Source organism: Typha angustifolia, chromosome 15 (assembly GCF_048772165.1).
Source record: "Typha angustifolia cultivar Huaian chromosome 15, ASM4877216v1, whole genome shotgun sequence".
NCBI classification, from domain to species: Eukaryota; Viridiplantae; Streptophyta; class Magnoliopsida; order Poales; family Typhaceae; genus Typha; species Typha angustifolia.
In genome coordinates, this window is record NC_133253.1 from 22,058,211 (window position 1) to 22,082,021 (window position 23,811).

Consider the following 23,811-nt stretch of genomic DNA (forward strand, 5'->3'; position numbering starts at 1 on the left):
ATGGAATTCCTACTACCTATCCGACTCATCCTGCCAGTGCTACTCGCTCTTCTTCTTGATCCTCACAAGAAGAACAAAGGAGGAGAGTAATTCTCACGTAAGATTTCCTCCAGGACCTCCACCAGATCGGACGGCGGCGCCTCCACCACTCCCTAGGGCAGCTCTCGAAACAGTAGGGCCCCCTCATGCACCTGAAGCTCGGTCGTCGTCTCCTCCGCGGAGGTCGCCAAAGAGGTCCTCAAGACGAAGCTCTCGTACGATCGCTCCGACGTGGCGTTCATGTCGTACGGAAGAGCAACGGAGGGAGCTGAGAAAGATTCGTGCGATCCGTCTCTTTAGCACCAGGAAGGAGAGGTGGAACGAACCATGAGCTCGACGATATCTTCTAGCTCAGTCGGTTCACTCCCCGTCAACCTAAGCGAAGAGTTCCTCGCACTCCCGAACAATATAACACGTAGAATCGCTTTTGGAAGGTGATATCTTGGTGATGGTTGCGGGTTTGAGAGCATTAATTCGGCGAGGAAGTCCAAGCCATATATGTTTGCTGGCTTCTTCGTCGCTGACTACTTATGGATGGCCGGCCGGATCGACGTGCTAAGAGGAATGCGAAAAAATGGCTCGACAAGAGCTTTGCCGATCTCGATCGCTTCTACCAACACGTCATCGATGACCATCTTCATAGGGTGAGGCAGGAACGATTACATGATGGTCACAACGAAGATATCGTGGATGTGCTGCTATGCATCCAGAGGGATGAGAAGCATCTGACCGATGATCACATCAAAGGTGTTCTCATGGTAAGTAACTTAATTCAGATATTTATAAATATTTAAACACTCGTCGATCAACTATATTTTTCTAAAATTAATGCACACACGTACGTACACACACACACACACTCTACTTCCTTTTAATCTTTATCAATTGGCTGTAGAATATCTTCATTGGTGGGACAAACACGTCCTCTGCAATCTTAGGTTGGGGAATGTCGGGGCTAATGAGGCATCCAGTGAAGTAATTAAGGCAACGTGGACGAGAGTGACCTTCACCGACTTCACTGCATGAAGGAGACTACGAGACTGTGGTACGGTGGTTTGGTTTAATTAAGTTGATAGTTTGATATTATGATTAGCTTGAAGGAACAATTTGGCCGCGCGATTGTTTGTAATATGTCTTGGCGGTGTTTGGTTCAAAATAATTGTTTGACGACGCATATGATTTGAAGCTTAGACTAGTCAACTAAAAACTTTGTGAGACCGAAGTATTTTTATATTTAGAGATGAATATCTCTTTGTCTAACCTATATTTAATCTTCGGACTCAGGAATAATAATAAAAAATATTACTTCTATGAGAAACATCCCAAAATGTGAACATCAATGAGTACGACATTCCATGAATTGTAGTTTAAGTTATGCTGCTCCGTTTACAAAGCTAGCACTGAGGTTTTGGTTCATATAATTGGAATAATCAAATATATTTACTTGAATGACTCTAAACGGGTCGGATTTGGCCGAGGGTTTTCCGGCCCAAGCTAATGTACCGTTTTGTTTTTAACCGTTGATTCGAACCTTACGACCCAAAGTCCCCCCCCTAAAAGGCCAAAACCTTAGTAGGTCTCGTTGTCTAAAACCCTAGTCAAAATCGTGGAGGAGGAGAAGATGGGCAGCGATAGCGAGACGGAGAAATCCGCGAAGGAGAGGAAGAAGCTAATGGCGCTCGCACCAATAGCCAAACCCCTCGCAGGGAAGAAGCTTTGCAAGAGGACCCTCAAGCTCGTAAGAAGAGGTGATTTTAATGCTATTCAAGGGAGAGAGTACTAGTAGCCGCGATGTAATCTTTCGTTGCAGGATGTGATGAAATTTATTGGGTTTGATTCCTTTTTGTTTCCTGTATATGATGTCTTTTCTTGTTTCATTACATTGATCGTAGGAAGTCTGACATTTGTTTATAAAATTATTTTTTATATTTATTCGTTAAAATTTCGTAACCTAATTTGAGGGTTCTGTGATATGGGCTGCCAGCTTCTGAATCCAAGTGCTTGAAAAGAGGAGTGAAGGAAGTAGTGAAGAGCATCCGCCGAGGTCACAAAGGGTTGGTCTTCTTGCCCCATTTCAATATTTTAAATTCAGTTAACATCTAATCATAATTTAGAAAAGGTTCGTTTTGCTATGCTTTTCCTCCTGTTTATTTCATAGAAGACCTAATTGATGGCGTGTAATTTTACATTCTCGAATTTCTCTTTTGACCTAATGCAGAAAACTGGTAAACACAATCCACACAAGCATTGGCTATGCATAGATCAATAGAGTACAGTTAGATCAGTTACTATGAAAGCAATCTCCCCGGATCTGTTAGCAATCTGATGCTATAATTCTTTGTTAACTGCATAAATCTATTAAAATATTTAATTGATTTTGGTCTATCTGATTCTAGGTTGTGTGTGATTGCTGGAAATATTTCTCCTATTGATGTGATAACGCATGTCCCAGTATTATGTGAAGAAGCGGAAATTCCATACATATACATCCCTTCAAAAGAGGTCAGTTGTTATCACTATATGCAATCATTTTCAATTTAAACTTTTGTGTATAACCGTCATGTTAGCATGCCCTTTTCTGAAGTCTGTGAAAAAGGAACCACTGCGGCGAAGTAATATATATGCTGTAAATGCCCTTTAGATATGCAGATGAAGATTTATTGGGGGCATGCGTCAATTAAGCTTGAAGAATTCTAGTTCAATTGAATTATGCGATATATAAATCTCAAAGGGTTACTCTTGTATCTGAAATCCAGACCATCCTCCATCCAGATCAACTTAACAAAAGTTGCAAAGGCAAATCAGAAACTTATGTTGGATAAAGAAAGCAGAGTCAATGGTGGCGATTTCAAGTCAAAATATAATTAACGGCTATAGTTCTCTGCAGCCACCAGATATGATGGTTGATTCATCCTTACTGTAGAGTTGGCCAATTTTTATGTCTGTTTTGTTCATCTATTGAACCTCTAGGTCCACCGCGGGGAAGGTTTGTTGCCAGGACTAATATTGTTTTCCCATCTTGTTAGTCTCTCTCCAAAATTGCCACAAAGTCTTGCTTCAATTTTCGTGCTACCTTTCTCACTAGAGAGATCTGAAACTTGATGTCCTCCCTCCATCAAAGTTTTCTAGTTCAGCTATTTTTGTGTTTAGGCAGTATGATGAATGGGCTTACCTTGTATATTAAATATATACATAACCATACTCATTCACCAGTCATGGGTATGCTCCCGTTGATTATTGGTGTGACTTATTGAATGACTTATCAAGTGTGAAGCTTTTCTAATTTGTGTCGCAGAACTAGTAGTGTTATTTGTTTTAGAAGTTGCAGCGCTGCTCATTGTTGACATGTTTGTTCTGGGTGTTTCTCTTCCTTCCAGGATCTTGCTACCGCTGGGGCTACTAAGCGACCTACCTGCTGTGTGTTAGTGCTAACAAAGCCAACCAAAGGGGAATTGGACAATGAGGTGAGCGAGAAACTGCAATCGGATTACAAGCAAGTAGTCTCAGATGTTGTTGATCTTACATCCTCCATGTTTTGACAAATATGGTCGATTAGAAAATTGAACCTAATTGAGTTGCGTATTTTGTTTCTATCATTGGGATGCCTGCTGGAAAGTGAAAAGGTGGCGATATTCATATAGAACCATGGCAATGTATGCTAGCACGCAATTCATTTATGTCAGCGCTAATGCGGTTTCTTTCTTATTGCCATCCATGGTGTACTAAGATCTCTAGGAACAAAATCTATCTTTAATCTCTTGCATACAGAAGAACAGATTTCTTTGGTAATAGTGTGAGCATGATGCTATGTAGCCTTTTTCTCCTCACTGCAATTGTGCTAAGGGAATCAAGAAAACATTCACATATAGTCACGAGTCATACTTTGCAAAAGGTCAAAATTGACCACCATTAGTTTTAAATAGATGATCAAGGTTGCATAAGTGAGACATTTTTGTGAGTCTTGGACTATTTTGTCTGCTCATCAAACATTGTACCTAAGTGAGTTTGAAATTTATTCGAGAGGCTAAGTAAATTTTAGTCGACAAGGATATTATACAAGAAATTTTATACCCATATATAGAAATTATATTTGAGTTGGTAAGTTTTAAAAAAAATATATAAATCATTTTTTATGCTTGATCTTCGGCCCGCGTAAATAACAAATGATAAAGCTAATAGATTGCTAAATAAGTAATTTATACAATAATATTTATTTTACTATGGGGTCTAAAAGGTTGTTAAATAAATTTAAAACTCAATTATTTTTTTTTTTTTCATCGTTCATGAACCTGAAGGTTAGATATGAGTTGGACAAAGGGCCAATTCTTCCTAGATACAAAGACACTTTAAGCCCCAGAGCTTTAGTTGTCTAATTTAGACTTAAAATCATATGCGTCGTCAAGAACCGTACTGTCAAGCTATCAATAGAATCGAGCCAAGCCATCAAACCACTAACCACCAAATAATTTTTTCATAATATTCTTTGGGATTGGAGTTGAACTCATGACCTCCTTGATCATGAGCAAGATATCTACCAACTCTACTAGAGTTGGGTTAAAACTCAATTAATTTGGTACAATGCGTTGGAGGAGCATATCTATAATAGTTAAAAGACTCGACCTTTTGCTGCCATGTTTGACACACTACTCTAAAAGAGGCCAAGGGGAATGGAAAAGGAGAACCCAACAAAGAAATGCACGAACTTATCTCGAGTTTAGTACCATCCTTTGGCCCAGCAAACAAAAGATGGGATTTGGGACTGTAATGAATGGCCAATCTTGGGGAATAGTGAGATTCTCTTGGGATGATCTCAGCCTTTACCAACAATGACAACTTCATCTTTCAAATTGTTGTCTATCTCTTCAAATCTTGAGCTAGATTTTGTGAATAATAGTTTATGCCAATTTTTCAGCGACAAACTAGCCAAATCTTTCTTACTTCTTATTAATATTAGTGATAGGTCTTATCAATCAATGACAAAGCTCATTGATTTAATTTTTTTCGGAAGAGGACTAGAGTTGATATTTAAGAAAAAAGAAAATTCCATCCACATGTTATCATACATGATTTGGATTCACTATGATTATTTTTTTCAAATTTAGTCTAATTATTTAGTTTATATATATTATGGAGAGTTTACTCTTTATAACGATTGATTAGAAAAGGATAGAAGATTCTTTTGGTGTAAAACCCACTGTTTGCATATCTGAATCTGCCTTGCACGTCAAAGGGGAAAAGTGTGTTAATATGCCCATTGTTTGGCTCCCTTTTGACCTTTTAGATGCTGTCTTTGGCTATTTGAACTGCAGCTGTGGAGCATATACGATATGATTTAAGTTGCTTTTTGGAGTTTCGAAATGCCCGAAATATTCTTAACTTTCCATCAGCGGCCATAGAGAGCATGATGGGATTAGATGAGGATTGACAGAGGAAATATAGTTTCTCTTTGCAACATGAGTTAAGCTGAAGAATTCCTATCAAATATGATGTGGGTTTGGACAAATGCTACAGTGGATTGTCTTTGAATTGTGGACTCCAAGAAATGGCTCAATGTCAATGATCATTCCCTTCCACATCAACCTCTGCCCCTGGGTGGATGAAAGATAGCTATGGTCCTCCCCCATAAGCTTTCCTTGAACCACTAAATCCATTCTTAATCTAATAAGGCTAAAGTAATTTTATTCTTACTTCCACTTGCCATTCTTTATTTTAACTAAGCTTAGTACCTCACATAAGAGAACACTTCTTTCTCATCCCAAAACATATCCGCATCACTTATTAAATACTTCACGAAATGGTCACAATATTCTCTCTAACACACTTCCCAAGCAAGTGTTTCAGCTGCCCCCACCAAGGAATTTCTTGACAATTATTGATGCAAACATCTCTTTATTTACTCCTAAAAGAAAAATGCTTAGAATGTTTGTTTTTCTTTCAGTATACTTGCTATTTCCAGCAGCCTCAGGTGGCAGGCATGTTTTGTTCTCTCCCTCTCTTTTCTGCTTTACTTGCTACCATGAAAATAAGCATCTCCTTGCTGTGTCATGGCTGCTACTGACATCAACCAGAGGCAAATGGCCAGTCAAGAACCCAAGTAATGCTTTCATCTCTTGATAAGTCTGCAAGTCCTCAAATTCCACTCACAGGCTGTGCTTCATAAATGGGTCTCTCTTCTTTGGAGCTTGCTGGTTTAATGGGAGCAAAGGCTTGGAGCAGAGGGATGTTTATTATGGCTTTGCTATCTTCTTGGATTGCTGCAGCTGCCCTTCTCTCCCCTAAAGGTGTAAACCCTGAAGGTAGATTCTTCTCCCTTCTTTTTGAGCAGGCAAGTGAAGATTAATGAGGCTCTTTCGGTTGTCTTTTTCTTGTCTCAGTACTAGCTTTGATTGGTCTCAAAGATTCTTTCACGGATCCTCATGGTGTTCTTAACAACTGGGATCCGGACTCTGTTGATCCATGCGGCTGGACCTCGGTTACATGTTCATCACAGTACCTGGTCATTATGTTGTGAGTCTTTACCATATCTTTATCACTCTCCATTAAGTTGGGGTCGCCATTAGAGAAGAGTTATTTAGTTTCTGTTGCTGTTTCTGCAGAGAAATTCCAAACCGGAATTTATCTGGTACACTATCTCCAAGCATAGGGAACTTGACCAACCTTGAGTCTGTGTAAGTTCCCCTCTTAGATGGGTTTAATACTCTATCCATCTTCTCCATTCTCTGCTGGTTTTTAGCTTCTTCTTATTGGTATGCTTTTATAATCTAATTAGTGCCTGGGGTTAAATGTTCTCTAGGTTATTGCATAACAACAGCATAACAGGGTCAATCCCAAAAGAGATAGGGAAAATATCAAATCTCAGAACACTTGATCTCTCAAACAACCACCTAACTGGCAAAATCCCAACATCTATAGTCCATCTGGCAAGCCTTCAGTATCTGTGAGTAAATAATAAAATAGATTGTATTTTTAGATCATGTCAGCGGTCTTTTTTTACCCAGGTTTACTGAAAATTTTCTCTTGTTTCTTACTTCCTCTGTGAAATGTACCAGGAAGCTTAACAATAATAGTCTAACTGGAGAATGTCCTTCGTCAAATGCTGACCAGACACAGCTAGTCTTTCTGTAAGTCCACTGACTTTAACTGATGCAGAATTCCTTGTTAGTAAAACCTTTAATGGAAGTAACTTTCTGTGTCTTTGATGATTTAGGGATTTGTCTTATAATAACCTGAGCGGAACTATACCTGGGTCTTTGGCAAGGACATTTAAGTAAGACTTGAAATTTTCAATCCTTCTCCTCTTTTGCATTTTATTAGTTTAACAAATGGTGGCTTAAGTTCATTGATGTTAGCACTATCAGATAGTGTAAGACTGTATATGGCTATATGCAGTGCATAATCGAACTACTAGTGTAACGAAACTGAGTTGATGTATCATCTTTTATATTTTCCATAATACGTTAGGAAAATTCTTTTTCTTTCATCAAAGCATTTGACAGATTGAGTTGAAGCACTAAGACTAAGTTAATGGTGCTCCATTGTTACACTAAAGATGAACTCTGAACTTATACTATCTATCGTTTCTTGCAGCATTGTTGGAAATCCGCTGATTTGTGGTACTGGTTTAAAGCAAGAGTGCTACAGGACAATGCCTATGCCTCTGTCGTACAATCTGAATAGTTCAATTAGTAATGGTTCATCCTAAAGATCTTTAATTGATACTTTTTCCTGTCATATTTATTGTTAGGTGCTTTTTTTAACTAAATTTGCGGCCCTAAAATGGTCAAACTCCTTCCTATGATTTTTTTCCCTTCCCAGTACTTAATTTCTCTATAAGCTTTGTCAGTTTTCTGAATAGGGCATAAGTTAGTGATAATTTATCAAAAGAAATTTGATGCTACATCCATCGATTATAATGTATTCTGTTGATACCTTTCTGATCTAGTTTTCTTCTAGTGATGGATAGCCATCTGCTTTCTTGTTTTGACATTTCATCTTGCTAATTGTCATTGTTTCCGCTCATCAGTTTTGTGCTTAAATGCATTAGCTAGTTGGACTAAATAGGGATCAAAGTGAACTTGAAAATGGTTCTGCAGGTTTCCAGCCCACATTTTCACTATCTTTTTGGTCATGCCACTTTTTTTCTTCTATTTGTGAGACTCCGAGAAAACCCTCACTTTTGCTCCAATCTGGAAGGACCATGATTTCATTAGATCAAGAAAGAATTAGAAGTATGTAGTCTAATTGTAAAACAATGATATGCATGATGAAACACTTGCAATATGCTTGCCTCTTTTTTTTTTCAAGTTCAGCAAAATCAGTTGTATCATCTGAACTCTTTGTTTGGTCGTTTTAATATTCTGGGATTGATTTTACGTAATATGTTTTGGCTGACTGATTCCCTCTTTCTCTAATAATGTTCACATGAGCTTTGTTAAAGGTACTTCAACTCCAGGAAGGCCAAGAAGTCATAAGATTGCTATTGCATTTGGGTCCACTGTTGGTTGCATCTGTTTGCTGGTTCTTACCGGAGGGATTTTATTCTGGTTGAGGCAAAGACGTAATCGACAAATCCTTGATAATGTCGATGGTCAGTAAAAGAACCTAAAATATTCATTCTGAATCAGCTTGAAATGATGAATACTTTAGAATGTAGAGATGACTGCTGCAATTATTTTTTGATTTGTGCAAATACTGATGCAATGCTGTTATTCTTGGAGTTAAACTAGTGAGCTCTTTGAACTGTGCAGATCAATTTAATGAGGAAGTAAGCATTGGAAACATAAAGAGGTTTCAATTCAGGGAACTTCGGATTGCAACAAGTAATTTCAGCAGTAAGAAAATTCTAGGAAAAGGTGGATTTGGAAATGTTTACAAAGGTCAGCTTACAGATGGAACTCTAATAGCTGTGAAAAGACTCAAGGATGGAAATGCTGCCGGAGGAGAGAGACAGTTTCAGACTGAAGTCCAAATGAGAAGCTTGGCAGTGCATAGAAACCTGCTTAGGCTGTATGGATTTTGTACGACTGCCAAAGAGAGGCTCCTAGTTTATCCCTACATGTCCAATGGGAGTGTAGCTTCTCGGCTAAAAGGTAACTGCATCATTCCACTGCTATTTTGACCCTGCCTTTTCGTCAAAACATAAAAGAGAAAAAAAAATGAAGTTATTTAGTGTATAAGAAATGTAAACATATAGTGTGCATGATGACGAGCCAATCACAGTACTAGATAGCTCCTTAGACATAGATTTTGGTGCAAATACTGAGTAGGTTTTTTTCTTTTTTGTGTAAACAACAAATTCAGGTATTGCTAAGTCATTATGATTATGTTGCCTTTGTGCTGTTGAAAGATTATTGTTATTAAAATGTCGCAGAGGTCCAGAGTTGCAATGGCATCTGTTATTAACACCCTCTTGCTTCATCTCTCCTCTTTCCTTCAGGGAAGCCACCATTGGATTGGAACACTAGAAATAAAATAGCTCTAGGAGCTGCAAGAGGTCTATTATATCTTCATGAGCAGTGCAACCCCAAGATAATTCACAGAGATGTAAAGGCTGCTAATATATTGCTAGATAGCAACTTTGAAGCCATTGTAGGAGACTTTGGGCTTGCAAAGCTCATGGATCACAAGGACTCTCATGTAACTACTGCTGTACGAGGCACTGTAGGACACATAGCTCCAGAGTATCTCTTGACGGGCCAATCATCAGATAAAACTGATGTCTATGGATTTGGGATCCTTTTGCTCGAACTAATCACTGGTCAGACTGCATTGGAATTTGGCAAAGCATCAAATCAGAAGGGAGCCATGCTTGACTGGGTATGTAATATTATACTTAGCCTGAGCAAGATACAAACAACAAAAATTTGCTTGTCACATTTCTTGCCTGCTTGTTTTCTTTAATTAGGTGAGAAAGTGCTACCAAGAAAAGAATGTCGGCATGCTTGTTTCTGAGGATTTAAGGGAAAATTATGATAGAATTGAGCTTGAGGAGATGGTCCAAGTGGCGCTCTTGTGCACCCAATATGGCCCAAACCAGAGGCCTAAGATGGCAGAGGTGGTCGGAATGCTCGAAGGTGATGGACGTGCAGAAAGATGGGAAGCCTCTCACCAGGTTGAAGCCGACAAGTTCAACGTGCCGGAATCCTCATTTTGGGATCACTGCAATGAGAACAATGACTCCTCCTTTGAGCTCTCTGGACCAAGGTGATCTACAATCATGAAAAACTGTAAGATTTAAAATCCAGCCACAAAATTCGCTTTGCAAAATATGTATAGTATAGTAACTCCAAATTCTTAATTACTCTGACATAAGTTGTGTTCTTCATGGTTGAAGTGATCAATATGGGTGCAAGTGAAAAAAGTTTAGAATTTTTTTGTCTCTTCTGTAAAAACAAACAAGAACAAGGTCTTGGCATGAAGTCTTAAGATGAATTGTAAGCTATTTGGTCTTTTCAGAGTTCAGTTGTTTGTAAATGTTAGAAATTCGTAGTTTATCTTGTCCTTAATGTTAAATTCAAGGGCATTTTTATCTGTCTCTCTTTGAGCATCAAACACTCAACCTGCTTATGTCGTACAAACAAAACAGAGTACTAGATCTTGCCAGGGAACTTATCCAAGGAAAACAGGTTATATACAGACAAAAATTCTGTTAGATTTCCTGTTCTGCTAATCATTTATTTTTGTTGGGAAACAAAAGTATTCTGCCGGATCTCTCAGATTGTGAACCAATGTCTGAAGATTGTGCCTACTGGTGTTTTGACAAGTTGGAATTAGAATGCTCTCCTCTCAGTCTTGCAGACTGACAACTCCATATTGGTGTTATATTTTGGATTGACCTGGGTACAAATAGCTGGGATAAATTGATCTTGGAAACTACTAAGTTTCTAATGGTTTTTCATTAAAAAAATATCCTATCAATTTTATAAATATAAGAAAATAAACAAAAGAATCTAAGTGTAATTAATCTTAAAAGAGGACGCATTTGGATACCATAATTCCAGGATAAAATTCTCAAGTGGGGAAAGAAAATAACAATGGCTGCTTCGTGATGGCCATTAATCTTCACAGCAACTCTCCTATTCAAAAGAATAATAATCTTAAGCACTCCCTATTTATTAATGCCTTAACAACCCCTTGACTAAGGATACTACATACCAGTTAAAAACCTAAGGATAATTCCACTAACACCCCCTAACTATCGCATATTTTATATGTATTATCTATTTTTTTTTCTGTATTATTTAAAATCTCCCAAACCCTCTTTTATTATGTCACGTGACTGACAGGTGAATAGATTTATGATATCTATATTCTTAATTTTGGAAGAAAAAAAGATAGAGTAATATTAATCTATACTTACAGAATATTTTTAATAGTTTAGAGTGTCTACGTGTACCAAATAAGTTGGAGAAATTATATTTTACCCTCATTTGATTAGGCATAAATTTACTTTTACTCTCCTATGTTTATTTTGTAATTTTTATTATATTTGACTAATCTATTAGCTAAATTGGAAGAAATTAGAGACAAAATTATAAGTTTTTCAACATATTTAATATATATATATATGTCATATTTTGATTATGTAATATTTGATCGGTATTAACTCAAAATTTTATATAATTATTTATAACTTTGTGTTTAATGAATATTTTTAAATTAGAATTGTAGTAAATTTAAGCCGAGTAAAAATATAGTTCCAAAAAGGAATTTTTAAGAGAATTTTCATTTGACACCTTAGTTAGATGATTATTGTGATTTAGACCCGCACAATATAAAGAGGGCGTATTCGTTTTCCGTTGACACTTCGATTAATCTTGATTTATGTGTTTGATATGAGAAAAAGAAATTAATCTGGGGAAAGAGCGAAGAGAAAGAGGCGAGAGAGTCAAAGTAGGGAAGAGAGGAGATTGAGAGCGGATGGGCTGCTCGTTCTCGGGTCTCAATGCTCTCTACGACGCCGTGAACGGCGGCGGCGATGTGTGGATTAACGAGAACCGCTTCCGAATCTTGAGGCAGCTCGGAGAAGGGGGATTCGCCTACGTCTACCTCGTCAAGGAGGTCGTTTCAGATGGTGGGGCCGGGATCGCCGCCAAGAAGTCCAATCATCCTTCTCACGTTTCAGGTCAGGTTCACGATCTCCGCGAAGTCTACTTAGGGTCTTCCTTTAGAATAATTCTTGGTTTGGATTTTTTTTTAGTAGGTCTTACAGGTGTTGTTTCTGATTGTAATGAGTGATATTCGATAGGAGTTCTTGTGTCCTGAAATCGGTTATTCATTTGGTAATTTCCCGACTATTGATTTCTTTTTATCAGTTGTGGTAGTTCTAATGTACTTGTGATTGTAAAGTGTGGGAAATGAGCATGTTTTTTTTCCCTTTTCTTTTTCTTTTTCTTTCTGCGATTGATATGATTATATGTTGCAATTAGGTAATATCTTAGGGTTAGGAGTTTACAAGTTCTCGTAGTCTTTTTTTTTTTCTCTTTCTTTCTTTTATTATTATTATAAGTTTCAATTAGTTGGTTTAGTTTGATATTTACTGGGAATTGTTATCATGATATTGCCTTTAAGAGTTCCTAAATAGTGCGAGAATTAAAATTTTCCCTACTGTAGTTCTTATGAGATATCCTGACGTTGTTCAGATGATGGAACATATGCTATGAAGAAAGTGCTTATTCAAAGTCCGGAGCAATTAGAGTTGGTGAGGGAGGAGATCCGTATTTCCTCTCTATTTAGTCATCCTAATTTGCTTCCACTTATTGACTACGCAATTATTGCGGTTAAGGTAATGACTTTTCTTGCCAACTTAATTTTATACCAGAAGTTGTTTTGACCATAGGCTTTATTACAGTTATTAATATGATTTTACTATCTATTTTTCTTTTATTCCTACCTAATTGTTCAGGAAAATTGATATTACTATTGTTTTGTTTCCACCTAACCCATTTGCTTAATTTGATAATTTTCTACTTCTTGTAGAGTCCACAAGGAGGATCATGGAACCATGAAGCATACTTACTGTTCCCAGTTCACCTGGATGGAACATTATTGGACAATGCTAAAATTATGCAGGCGAAGAAGGAATTCTATTCCACACTTACTGTTCTGCAAATACTACGGCAGGTAATTCCTAGATGATGCAAATGCAGACACTGTAATGTGAACTATCTATACTGAGCTCCATACTCTTAGCATTCTGTGAAGTTTATGATTTTCTGTGGCATTTAAATCTGATATATCCTTGGAGTCTTTGACTTGGATGTAGGTTTTTGACTAACAGCTGGAATTCTCTTTATAAACATAGAACCATTTCATACTTGTAGCTTAATTTGATTTGGTGTTGATGGTACCTTACAAGTTATGAATTTTCATCCAAAAAGGGGGAAAACAAAACTCTACAAGTCATAACTCAGCTTTCAAGTACTTCGAATATTTAAAAGGTTTTGATAGTTCCTAGTTGTCTGCCAGTTTCAACTACTTCTAATCTAGGAAATATGGATACTTTTACACTCTCGCCGTTTTTGTATTGGACGTCGTATCAGATACAATATTGTTGGATGCTTTCAGATACATATCATATACTTCATTAGGTGGCATTTGAATATAGTTTATCTCCTAACTACTCTTATTTGATTTTTTAAACTTGCATAAGGTAGCTAAAGCTGATTTAGGAAAAAATAGTGTTCGGTCGTAAACCGGTTTAGTGATGTCTTGATTACCCTTGATGTGACATTAATTAGTGAATTTAGGAGATATGTTATGTCAAATGACCAAAATATGTTTTATAGGGGATGGATAAGGAGAAGAGAGGAGAGAGAGAGAGAATGATTGAAATGCTAGTTGATTTAAGTAATGTCTTTTTAAGAGCAAAATGATGATTTAATTTTGTTGGTAAATATAAAATAATTGGATGGAAGAGGAGAGGAGAGAGAAGAATGAGTTTAAGTAAAGTTGCCCTATACTTGTTTTATCTTAAACTAGTGTTTGGATACTAAACCAGTTTAGTGCATACTAAACTAGTTTAAAATTAAATCTAAACCACATCCAAATGCAATCTTAAAGTATCTGATTTTTAGCAATAAATTAATATTGTGGATGCTTCTCGGATTTTTAGCAATAAATCAAGATTCCTATCAACATGAGTCAAATTAAGGGAGGCTGTTACTTCTCATTTTATCTGATCTAGAAGTTTTCTCCGTGTGAAAAGATGAGTTCACTTATTTATTTTATGATCTATATTAGGAAATCATGTTACAATGGTCAATTTCTTTTGATTTATAGATTGAATTCATTTGTTTATCTTATATTTTAGTTAGTAATATACTATGTAATATAGTAGTTCTTTGTTGAGAATGGTAGTTTCGTTTAACTTTATGTAAAAAAAAAGAAGCTGCCAAGAAAACAAAACAAAAAGTTGTTGCACTAGCTCGCTAGTACTAGCGTGGCAACATGCGCGTTAAAGATAGCTTGAGCTGTGCAAAATTTTAGTTTGAAACTTTTGGCAACAAGTGAGAAAGTTGACTTTAATAAAGAAGGAAAGGATGAAGGAACGGATGACCTTAGGTTAGGGGATTTGTTCCATTTTGGATACGGGAGTTGTTTTTTTTCTTCCCTTGATCCAAACTTGAATGTAAACATACCAATATGACGTATTCGCTAGCGCACCTAACAATGACCTTTGTAAGTAGTGTGAACTGGATAGGACACCAATACTGCTTTTGTCGCTCCTCAATTAGTAGCTGAGGCTACCAAAGAACCGTGTCTTTGCAAGAAGATCTCTACTCTAGGCTCCAACGGAGAGGGTATGAGTATTGCGTCCAACATGAAACATGTGATTTATAGTAAAAGATTGTCTGCCCTCTTCATAGATTGATTGATGCATCAAATTATTCTATTTCATTATGGCATATATAAAAAGAATAAGAACCGGTACTGAATGAACATCCTTCTTGCTGTATTCTTTTAATGGATAAATTTTGAAGATCTTATTATATAAACCATCATATGCAACAATAACATATAATTCTTCAATTAAGAAATTGCAAGTACACAAATTCATTAATGTTATATGTGTAAATACGAATATATATTATATGAGTTATGTATCCTAGGCATATCATATCCTTTTTTTTCAAGATTTATTATTTTAGCGTGTTCTTCTATAATATTGTATGTCGTATCCATATCCATACTTCGTAGTTCTAATGAAGCCTTGAGTACTTTGATGAAATATGCAAAATTTCTTGTTTTCTGGGACAAGATTAAAAGATAAATTAAGGTTGGTCTTTTTTTTTTGAATCTTTTGTAAATTAGAAGTATTTTTGGTTTGTGCGTAAACTGCTGACAGAGGACTATTAACAGCTTTGTGCAGGAATAAAGCACATGCATACTTTTGATCCTCCGTATGCCCATAATGATGTCAAACCTGGTAATGTCCTTATAACGCATAGGAAAGGACAACCACCTCTAGCTATCTTAATGGATTTTGGAAGTGCTAGGCCATCAAGAAAAGAAATTCGTTCTCGTCCTGAGGCATTGCAATTGCAGGTATGGGCCTTCATTCTTCAGGCCTAAACCAAAGTATTCTCCTTTCTTTTGCTTTTCTTTTTCATGTATTTGTTGTTCAACTGTTCATCCTTGGCGTGCTCTTTTGGTTGTTAATTTGTCTTTCTTATATCATTGCCTTTACAAGGTAATAAAATTTCATGAATTTGAAAGTTTTTTTGTGTGTTTCCTATTAAGAAAATCCCTCGAGCAAATTATGGGTAAACAAGTAGCAAGACATACTAGTAGTGCCTATGTAGTATATAATACTATAATAGGATAAATTACCTTCAACTCAGCATTTGAATTCTGTGGAATTCTCTACTAATTATGTAGTTCTTTGATGGTCTACTTTGTTTTATTGGGACATAATTAATCTGTCAGTCATACTAATTTAGGCACGCAGTTTGGATATATACAGTTCTAATTAAAGATTCAACATGATAAATTCAATATGTGATACATTTACTAGTACTATGAACTAATAATTGATTTTCCACAGGAATGGGCTGCTGAGCATTGTTCTGCACCTTTCCGAGCTCCTGAGTTGTGGGATTGTCCAAGCCATGCAGACATTGATGAGAGGACAGATATCTGGTCGTTAGGATGTACCCTCTATGCAATAATGTGAGGCTTTCTTAAAAGTTAAAACTTTGCATTCTAAGCAACATTTCTGTCTATTATTTTTTGCAGGATTCATTTAGTGATGTTATTTTCTAGCATACTATTGTTCTTCATTCTTTTCCCACATTCAGAACATAGCAGTCAAGTTACCAAATGCTTCAAGCATCCAAGGGTCTGAAGCACAGATTGACTTCAAATGTTGCAGGTTCAGTTAGTTGCATAAAACTTTGCAAAAGTTGAACATTATTGATGTGAATCGCATAAGAATTACTTTTGAAACATGAATTAGTATCAGTGAGAAGTACAGATCAGATATCTGTGAGACATGGAATCTTGAGTGAATTCTTGCTTTTGCTACCTATACGCGAGTTAGTGATACCATTCTCTGTGAAGTGATAAAAGCTACTTGTTTAGCTTTGTTGTTATTAGGAAAAGCTATGAACTAGAATAAAGGTTGGCAAGTTTGGTTTTTTGGTAGTAAGAGCCATAGGAAAGTTGGAGCTGATTGGAACTGCTTGCAGACCTGGATGTCTCTTAGCCTTGAACGAGTGATATGTGCTACACTTGGTTGGACAAGAATTCAGAGCTAACTAGCAGTTCATTTATAGATGAAAATTGGAACTGACAAATAGGATGAAGAATTTGCTTCAGTGTTCTAATCATGGATGGAAGACTGCTATATAATTCATCCTGCATAGTATTTTATCCTTTTTTTCCTTTTCCTTTTTATTGGCTATCTTTCCTTGGTACTAACTTTTCAATGTTCATCTCATTCACATAGATTGGAACCTCATGACAGACTATAGCATGTTCACTGATAAACCCTAAATATGGATGTCATTCAAATCATCTCATCAGATATATCAGTTTTCCAGTATCATGCATCAAATTGATAAGAAATAATATCACATCTATTAATTTGTTTTTGCTGATGATTGCAGGTATGGTGTATCTCCCTTTGAGTATGCACTTGGTGAATCTGGAGGAAGCTTACAGTTGGCCATTCTCAATGCTCAAATAAAGTGGCCCCCTGGTCCTAGTCCCCCTTATCCAGAAGCTCTTCATCAGTTTGTGGTCTGGATGCTCCAGCCTCAACCTGCAATGCGGCCTCACATTGATGATATCATCATCCATGTTGACAAACTCATATCGAAGTACTCTCAAGCCAATGTGTAGTTCATTTCTCCAATGGGTCAATGTAACATAAAGCTATCTTGTATCACTTTGCAAGTGAATTTCATTCAGGGTTGAGGTGGTATGCTCTGTTGATGGCATAATACCGATTCTTTTTATACTTTCAATAGATGGTTACTACTTACTAGTTGAATATTTGTTTATATACTCTTCATGGTGTACAAACTTCTCAATCAATATGGAAAGTTTATAGGCGTATTTGCTCGTCTAACAGCTGGTTTTTTTACCTACGGAATGCTGAGAAACCCAGGAAAACTATTTCATAGTGGAAAAGTACTTATGGTAGTAAGGCATGATAAGAAATGTTAAATGGTGAAAATAAAACCTAATACTTATTAAATGCATCGTTATGGCACTAAATTAATATGCTGTTGTGTCAGTTCAGATGGTAAACTGCATAAAACTATTTATTGCGTTAAACGATTGAATCAAGTTATTCATTGGTTAAGATAAATATAGATGTGCAAAGAATTGGTGGTCAATTGAGACTGGCAAGCCAGATTGCAATAAATACTCAATTACCAACAGAATCATTATTGCTATCATGGATGCCTTGATCATTTGACCATCATAGAAATTACCCAGCATTTACAACAGACTGCCATCTGAGCAGATGTATCTGAGAATAACTGAGGAATATTTGGAAATTAATAAGCGTCATTTATCATTTGTGACGCAACATAAGTAATTTTAGCCAAATAATTTAACATGAATTGAATGTCAACGCAATCATCAGTCTCAAAGTTCATCTGCGCCTGTTTCTCAAATAATTATACAAGCTCTCCCTAATGACAGCTATTCACCTTAAAAGTTACACGACATGAGGGCACAGAGATTCAACAAGTGAGACACGGCATTGACAGGCTAATCTGGAAGAGAAGAATAAGCTGATCTATTCTCACTAAATGCAACGCATTTTAGTTCTTGTAACCAGCATGGGATACACAATCAAGAAATTGGCATCTATGAACTTCAGCATCATGACAAATTCAGCATTTATGTAGGATTATGGAATCGACAGTTTTCTCAAATCAATCTTCATGTTCCTCTTCACCTTCAGAATCTGCATAAGAGAACAATCAGAAAGGCACTAAGCTACAGTAAAGGACAACAGATTAATTACAAAGTACAGGGGTGTAGAGTTCATACTTAAAACTCACATCATTGTCATAAAAAATATTTCAAGATAATCTATAATAATCCAAATTGTACTCATGTTCACATATAGACCACTTCATTTTTGTGCATGTGTGAGGGAAATATATACTTCCTTTTATAATTAAAACCAAAAACTTAAGATAAGCAGCACTTACCAGATCGAACGTCATCACCAATTTGGCCCCTTGATTGGATTTGTTTTACAAGCATCCGGTACATTAACACCCACCAATATATATGAAGAACAAGCAGTGAGAACAGAAGCGTGTTGAAGACATAATAATACAATGGTCCTTCAAACTTGTGCTTCTCCTTATCTAAAGTCAATATGACTTCATAACTGAAAAATGTTCAATCAAGAGACACGAGATCAATCAAATGTGCTCCAATGTCCCTACTTTCTCTTTGTGATCAGATAGGAACAACTGGCATAATTAAAATAGAGTCTATAATAAAAGTTTATAGAGTAGAGGTAGACTAAGCAAATAAATTTGCAGTGGGTAGAGTAAACACAAGACCCCTACCAAGGTACAAATTGGGAAGGACGTGTTGTGGTACTTTTCTGTTTCCATGACTAATTCATTCAACTGGTAAGTTGCTTTTAGATGTCCAGGTGATTCAGATTTTCAGCTTATAATTTCTCCAAACTACATTATAGATGGAAGATAGAAAAGAATAATCTTCTCCATAGATGGTGTCAAATATGATAACACAAATTCAAAGATGCACAACATTGCGAGAAACCTGTAAGCAATATTAACTATAACCAACAATGCATGAAATAAAATCGTCAGCTGTAGGATATGTCGCTGGCATCATAAATATGATAAAAATTTGGCAACAACCAAAACAGACTATACAGAAGGTGGTTTTATTTTTTGATGTCGTCTTTTTCTAAGTAGAATTACCCCTCACATATATCTAACTTAACTTGCACATTTGAGGACTTGATTCGTCCACCACTTTCTAAGCAATTTAGAAAAGCATATTTACTAGGTCACAAAATTAAAACAAAAGAAATATGCAAATAATACCACATCTTTAAGTGAATTTGCAGTTGAAACCCAGCATTTTAACTATTTAAGTCTGGACTCTATTATGATGCTCTAGATGATTTAAAAAATCTTGGCAAATGAATGTATCATTTCCTCTCTCACCCTATTAGTATAGCATGTAAATGACGCTAAAATATGACTTTCAACTTTAACATTTCATGCAATTACACAAACAAGAACAAACCTTAAACTCAAGTTTAAGGTAATTTGGCATCAAAATTTTGAACTCATACAGATAAAAGCCTTTTAGGTTCAATGCAAAATTGACGAACACTTTCAGTCATCGAGTAGCTTGGGATGGAAGACCAAGTATCAAAATGTTTCAGTATGCTGCAAGCTAGGCCAAAGAAAAAGTCAAGGATAAAAATCCCAGATTCAGTATGTAGATAACATCCAATTCCTTTATAAGTTATTCACGGTATTCCCTTCTATGATACTTCTAGATACCTTTAATATCCCGAGGTATGCATGGCAGTAAGGATGGTCAATGAGAACTAGCATTGTAACCAATTTCAAAACCCAATAATATAATTTACCTAGTACTTCTGAGAACCCAGAATGGGTAGTATATGAGGCGAAGAAGTATCCATGAAGCAACAAAAAGAGGAAATGAGATATTGGCAAGCCATTCACAGCCACTATACTTGGACATCTTCCCTGTTTCCAAGAACACATCACTAGCATCATGAATGGCAAGGATAATTGAACCAGCACGAGCAAATCTGTTTGAAGAGCAAGACAGCATCAATGCAAAACAAGTGAATTTTCCACAAAGGTTGGTATAAGAAGAAATTAAAAGGGATTAAAGGAACCTGCAAGAAACATACACCATGGCCTAAGCTTAGTCGAATTCCTATTAGAAATTAAATGTCCATACATACTCTAAAGATCAAGTGGAGGGTATATTCGTGTTTTTAAAATTTGTTCTTCAAAGATAAACCAAATGGCCTAATGTCATGTACTAAAGATTCAAATTAAATGGATTAGTCCTATATTAAATGAAAATAACTTGCCACTAGCATGGAATAAATTAAGTGCATGAAACATTGGTTTCTCCCTCTCTCTAGAGCTATCCCAACTTTAAAAAAAAAATAAAGAAAAAAATAGAAAGAAAAACTAGCCAAAACATATGCTCCAAAGCACAGGGGATGCAAGACCAGCACATAAAATCTTGCTTGTCATTCAAGTTACAATAATAATTCTTAAAGAGAAAGACTTCTTACAAAGAACTTTTGGAAAACCAAGACCACATCAAAATTCTAGATGGAGTGTCAACAGAACAATGATAAACATCAATAATACATACAAATCTGTCAAGCATAGATGATAATGGTAAACAGATAACTAGCATGCAGCAAACCTGAATATGTAGGACAGGATTATAAGAACAACAGTTGCCACATGATGACACATTGACACCAGAAAGTCTGAACGCCTTGTTTCCCAGAACATAAGGGCAAATATGGAATATGTGTAAAATCCAGCAGCATACATATAAACAGCCTTGAGCTTTAATCTAGAGACAAGATAGAATCATTTGTTAAGACTTTTGTATGCATATTGAACTCTTGTCATAATGATAATAGGGAACCAAAAAGGAAGAGAAAGGGTTATATCTTACTCACTTTATCTTTTGATCAGGCCAGACCTGCTCTCCAGGTCCTACCCAATAATATTTGGTGTTTGTGAACCACTGCTCATTATATGTAACAGACAAAGACAAAAGTTCTGCAGAAAGATAATAAATACACTTCCAAGCAGACTCCTTAAATTTATTGATCTTTTTTCCCCTTTCATCTATTCCAAGATCAAGCTTCTGATGACCCCTTCCAAGTATAAGTCTCCTTGCTAACCTCTGCGGACAGAAAGTAAGCAAAAGACTATCATTATTCATACCGCACGCTTACATTAAAACATTCTATATATTTGACCTGCAACCTGCTCAAAGTTATCAGCTTACACAATGCCTACATATGCTAATTCAGCAAACCATGGTCAACAAAGAAATCTCAGATGGCGCAAAAGAAAAAAAGCAATAAAATGTCCACTTCAAAGGCCCATCAAGCCTGATTGTAAGGCAATTGAGTGGCTGGAAAATTGCATCCATCTTTATGGTGGGCCAATAATACCACATAGGGAAGTCCATCCATCGACACCCCCTCCTACACATGATACCTGTACTACCTGATTATTACGGCATTGAACTCGGTGATATACTCATTGTCAACGTAGTATGCTTGCAAGAAAAGTTAGTAAAAGATGGACGAGTATGTTGTAGGGTTCTTCCTTATCTTACTATTTTGAAGATAAAGCAAGTTCAATATAAGGACCTCTTTTTAGATTCAGCAACTAACATACCAGTAATATAGCGAGCAATTTATAACCAAAACAGAAAATCTAAGCGCTCATCTTTTTCTCTTCTTTTTTTCAAAGCCTAAAAACGTCAAATCTTGGTAGATCTCAATATCCCACGAATCTAAGAACTTCAAGAAAAATTATCTCATTAAGCAAACAATCCATGAAGGAACATCACTCCGATTGCAGCGTCTTGCAAAGAAACTCCAAAACATCATGTTTTCTTTCCCATACAGAAAAGAGATGATTAAAGTCTAAAATCCTAAACCATCCGGTGAGAAGCAAGTGACCCAAATCGGAGACCTATCAAAGTAATAGGTCAAAACGATTATTTATAGCCAAACCTTGCACAAAAGTAAGGAATAACCAACTCAGCTAGCACCAAGCTATTGCAGATAAAGACCAATCACCTCGAACACGAATCTATCAAGGAAGAATCGAACTGTGGGGAAGAAGAGAACGAAGAAGGGTAGAGCGATGTAGTCCTCGTATGCCGGATAAGATTCCCGCTCCCAATCCACGGAGGAGGAGAGCTCCATCAAGCCCATCTCGATTCGGATCTCTAAAATCAAATAGAAAGAGATCTCAAAGAAGTAGAGAAGAGGAGGAGGAGGAGAGGAGACTTTTAGATCCAGATAAGTGGGATTGGAGACGGCGAAATCGGAAGGCGGAGAGAAGTCTCCTCTGACTTTCTCTCTCTCTCTCTCGATCTCTCGAACTCCCGAGTGCTGGGTTTATATTTTATAAAATAAATGGAGATTAAATCTAAGATTTTTCTCTTTTTTTGTCAATCTGTCAAAAATACCCCCAATTTTTTAATCTATTTATAAATATTTATCATCCCATTTTCGATTCACTCTCCGGTAGTTCTCATAAAGAGAATCAAACTATATATATATAAGTTAATTTAATTATAAATTTAAAATAATTTATACCTCTAAATAATATCAAAAGTCCTCTCTCTTTCTCTCATTGTTTAATCTCAACTCATATAATAATAATAATAATAATAATAATAATCTCAATAAAAAATCTCCTTGAAAAATCTCATAAGAGGGTGTGAATATTGTCGGAGAAACCAAAGACATAGAGTTGAAGCAGTTCATCATTGGCTAAAGAAATTCTATAATAAATTGTCTTTCGTTCTATGGGGTTTTTTCTACCAACGTTGACGGACGAACACACGATGATGGAGGTCAATAATTCCTTTTAGACCATCGAGCCCCAATTCCAGCTGACCAATTAGTTTGCCGGACGGCCGGCCCCGCCCGCCGCCTGGTTGGACTAAATCTTATTGCACCTAACGATAGTTTTTTGCTTCATCTTGAAGCCTTATACCTTGGAGTTAACGAGTGTGGAAATTGTTTGACCCTCTGGCAATAGCTATGGGCCTATCTATGGTTTTAGTTACCCATTGTTAACTTTGAACGGGCAACACTCACAGGGATAGACAGTCATTGTAGTCATTTGTTTCAGAATTTTTTTTTTAATTTAAAATTTAAAATTTTGTAATGACTGAGCAAATTTATTTTAAAGGTTATAAGTTTTTAGAAAAATTCAAAAGCTTGGAGCACCTATAAATATCCTTTTGTCAATGAAAAGTATGGTATAAAATAAAAGTTTTAGCTACTTTTCTCTCAAACGAAAACGAGAGTGAGATTCTTAGTTATACCTCGAAGGAAAGATGGGGACTCAGCTCTGCTAACGGAGGTTAACGTAGTCCCGCTTGGGCTCCATATGGCAAAGGAGAATAAATACATGGGGATCAAGCTCAAGCTTAACTCGAGTGTGCTAGTTCAATGTCTGTGCTCGGATGCCACCATCCCGTGGAGAGTGCAATAGG

The 23,811-nt window shown here is 36.4% G+C and overlaps 4 protein-coding genes across 6 annotated transcripts; 3 read left to right on the forward strand and 1 right to left on the reverse strand.

The window, feature by feature from the left end:
- Nucleotides 1-1,598: 1,598 nt before the first annotated feature.
- On the forward strand, nt 1,599-3,828 carry LOC140777902 (H/ACA ribonucleoprotein complex subunit 2-like protein). Its single transcript, XM_073122311.1, has 4 exons — nt 1,599-1,787; nt 2,024-2,093; nt 2,436-2,541; nt 3,417-3,828. The coding sequence occupies exons 1-4, from the start codon at nt 1,661-1,663 to the stop codon at nt 3,576-3,578; spliced, it is 465 nt and encodes a 154-aa protein (XP_072978412.1). The 5' UTR covers nt 1,599-1,660; the 3' UTR covers nt 3,579-3,828.
- Nucleotides 2,489-10,551, forward strand: LOC140777900 (LRR receptor kinase SERL2-like). Of its 3 annotated transcripts, none has more exons than XM_073122308.1 (13): nt 2,489-2,541; nt 3,417-3,503; nt 6,186-6,335; nt 6,414-6,546; nt 6,636-6,707; nt 6,833-6,976; nt 7,089-7,160; nt 7,247-7,306; nt 7,627-7,724; nt 8,477-8,626; nt 8,787-9,128; nt 9,476-9,855; nt 9,944-10,551. In XM_073122308.1, exons 3-13 carry the CDS (start codon nt 6,200-6,202, stop codon nt 10,244-10,246), a joined length of 1,890 nt encoding a protein of 629 aa, XP_072978409.1. In that variant the 5' UTR covers nt 2,489-2,541; nt 3,417-3,503; nt 6,186-6,199; the 3' UTR covers nt 10,247-10,551. The 3 variants fall into 3 exon arrangements, with proteins under 3 accessions (XP_072978409.1, XP_072978411.1, XP_072978410.1); XM_073122310.1 differs by having other exon boundaries at nt 6,186-6,320; XM_073122309.1 differs by having other exon boundaries at nt 2,501-2,541; nt 6,108-6,335.
- A 1,290-nt stretch (nt 10,552-11,841) lies between these two features.
- LOC140779813 (uncharacterized) lies at nt 11,842-17,611 on the forward strand. The gene is made up of 6 exons (XM_073125094.1): nt 11,842-12,163; nt 12,681-12,823; nt 13,018-13,161; nt 15,400-15,585; nt 16,085-16,209; nt 17,148-17,611. Exons 1-6 carry the CDS (start codon nt 11,959-11,961, stop codon nt 17,380-17,382), a joined length of 1,038 nt encoding a protein of 345 aa, XP_072981195.1. The 5' UTR covers nt 11,842-11,958; the 3' UTR covers nt 17,383-17,611.
- A 409-nt stretch (nt 17,612-18,020) lies between these two features.
- Nucleotides 18,021-22,680, reverse strand: LOC140777866 (ASC1-like protein 1). The gene is made up of 6 exons (XM_073122265.1): nt 22,379-22,680; nt 21,239-21,468; nt 20,974-21,129; nt 20,150-20,335; nt 18,714-18,898; nt 18,021-18,463 (listed from the first exon to the last, which is right to left on the reverse strand). The coding sequence occupies exons 1-6, from the start codon at nt 22,514-22,516 to the stop codon at nt 18,432-18,434; spliced, it is 927 nt and encodes a 308-aa protein (XP_072978366.1). The 5' UTR covers nt 22,517-22,680; the 3' UTR covers nt 18,021-18,431.
- Nucleotides 22,681-23,811: the final 1,131 nt, after the last annotated feature.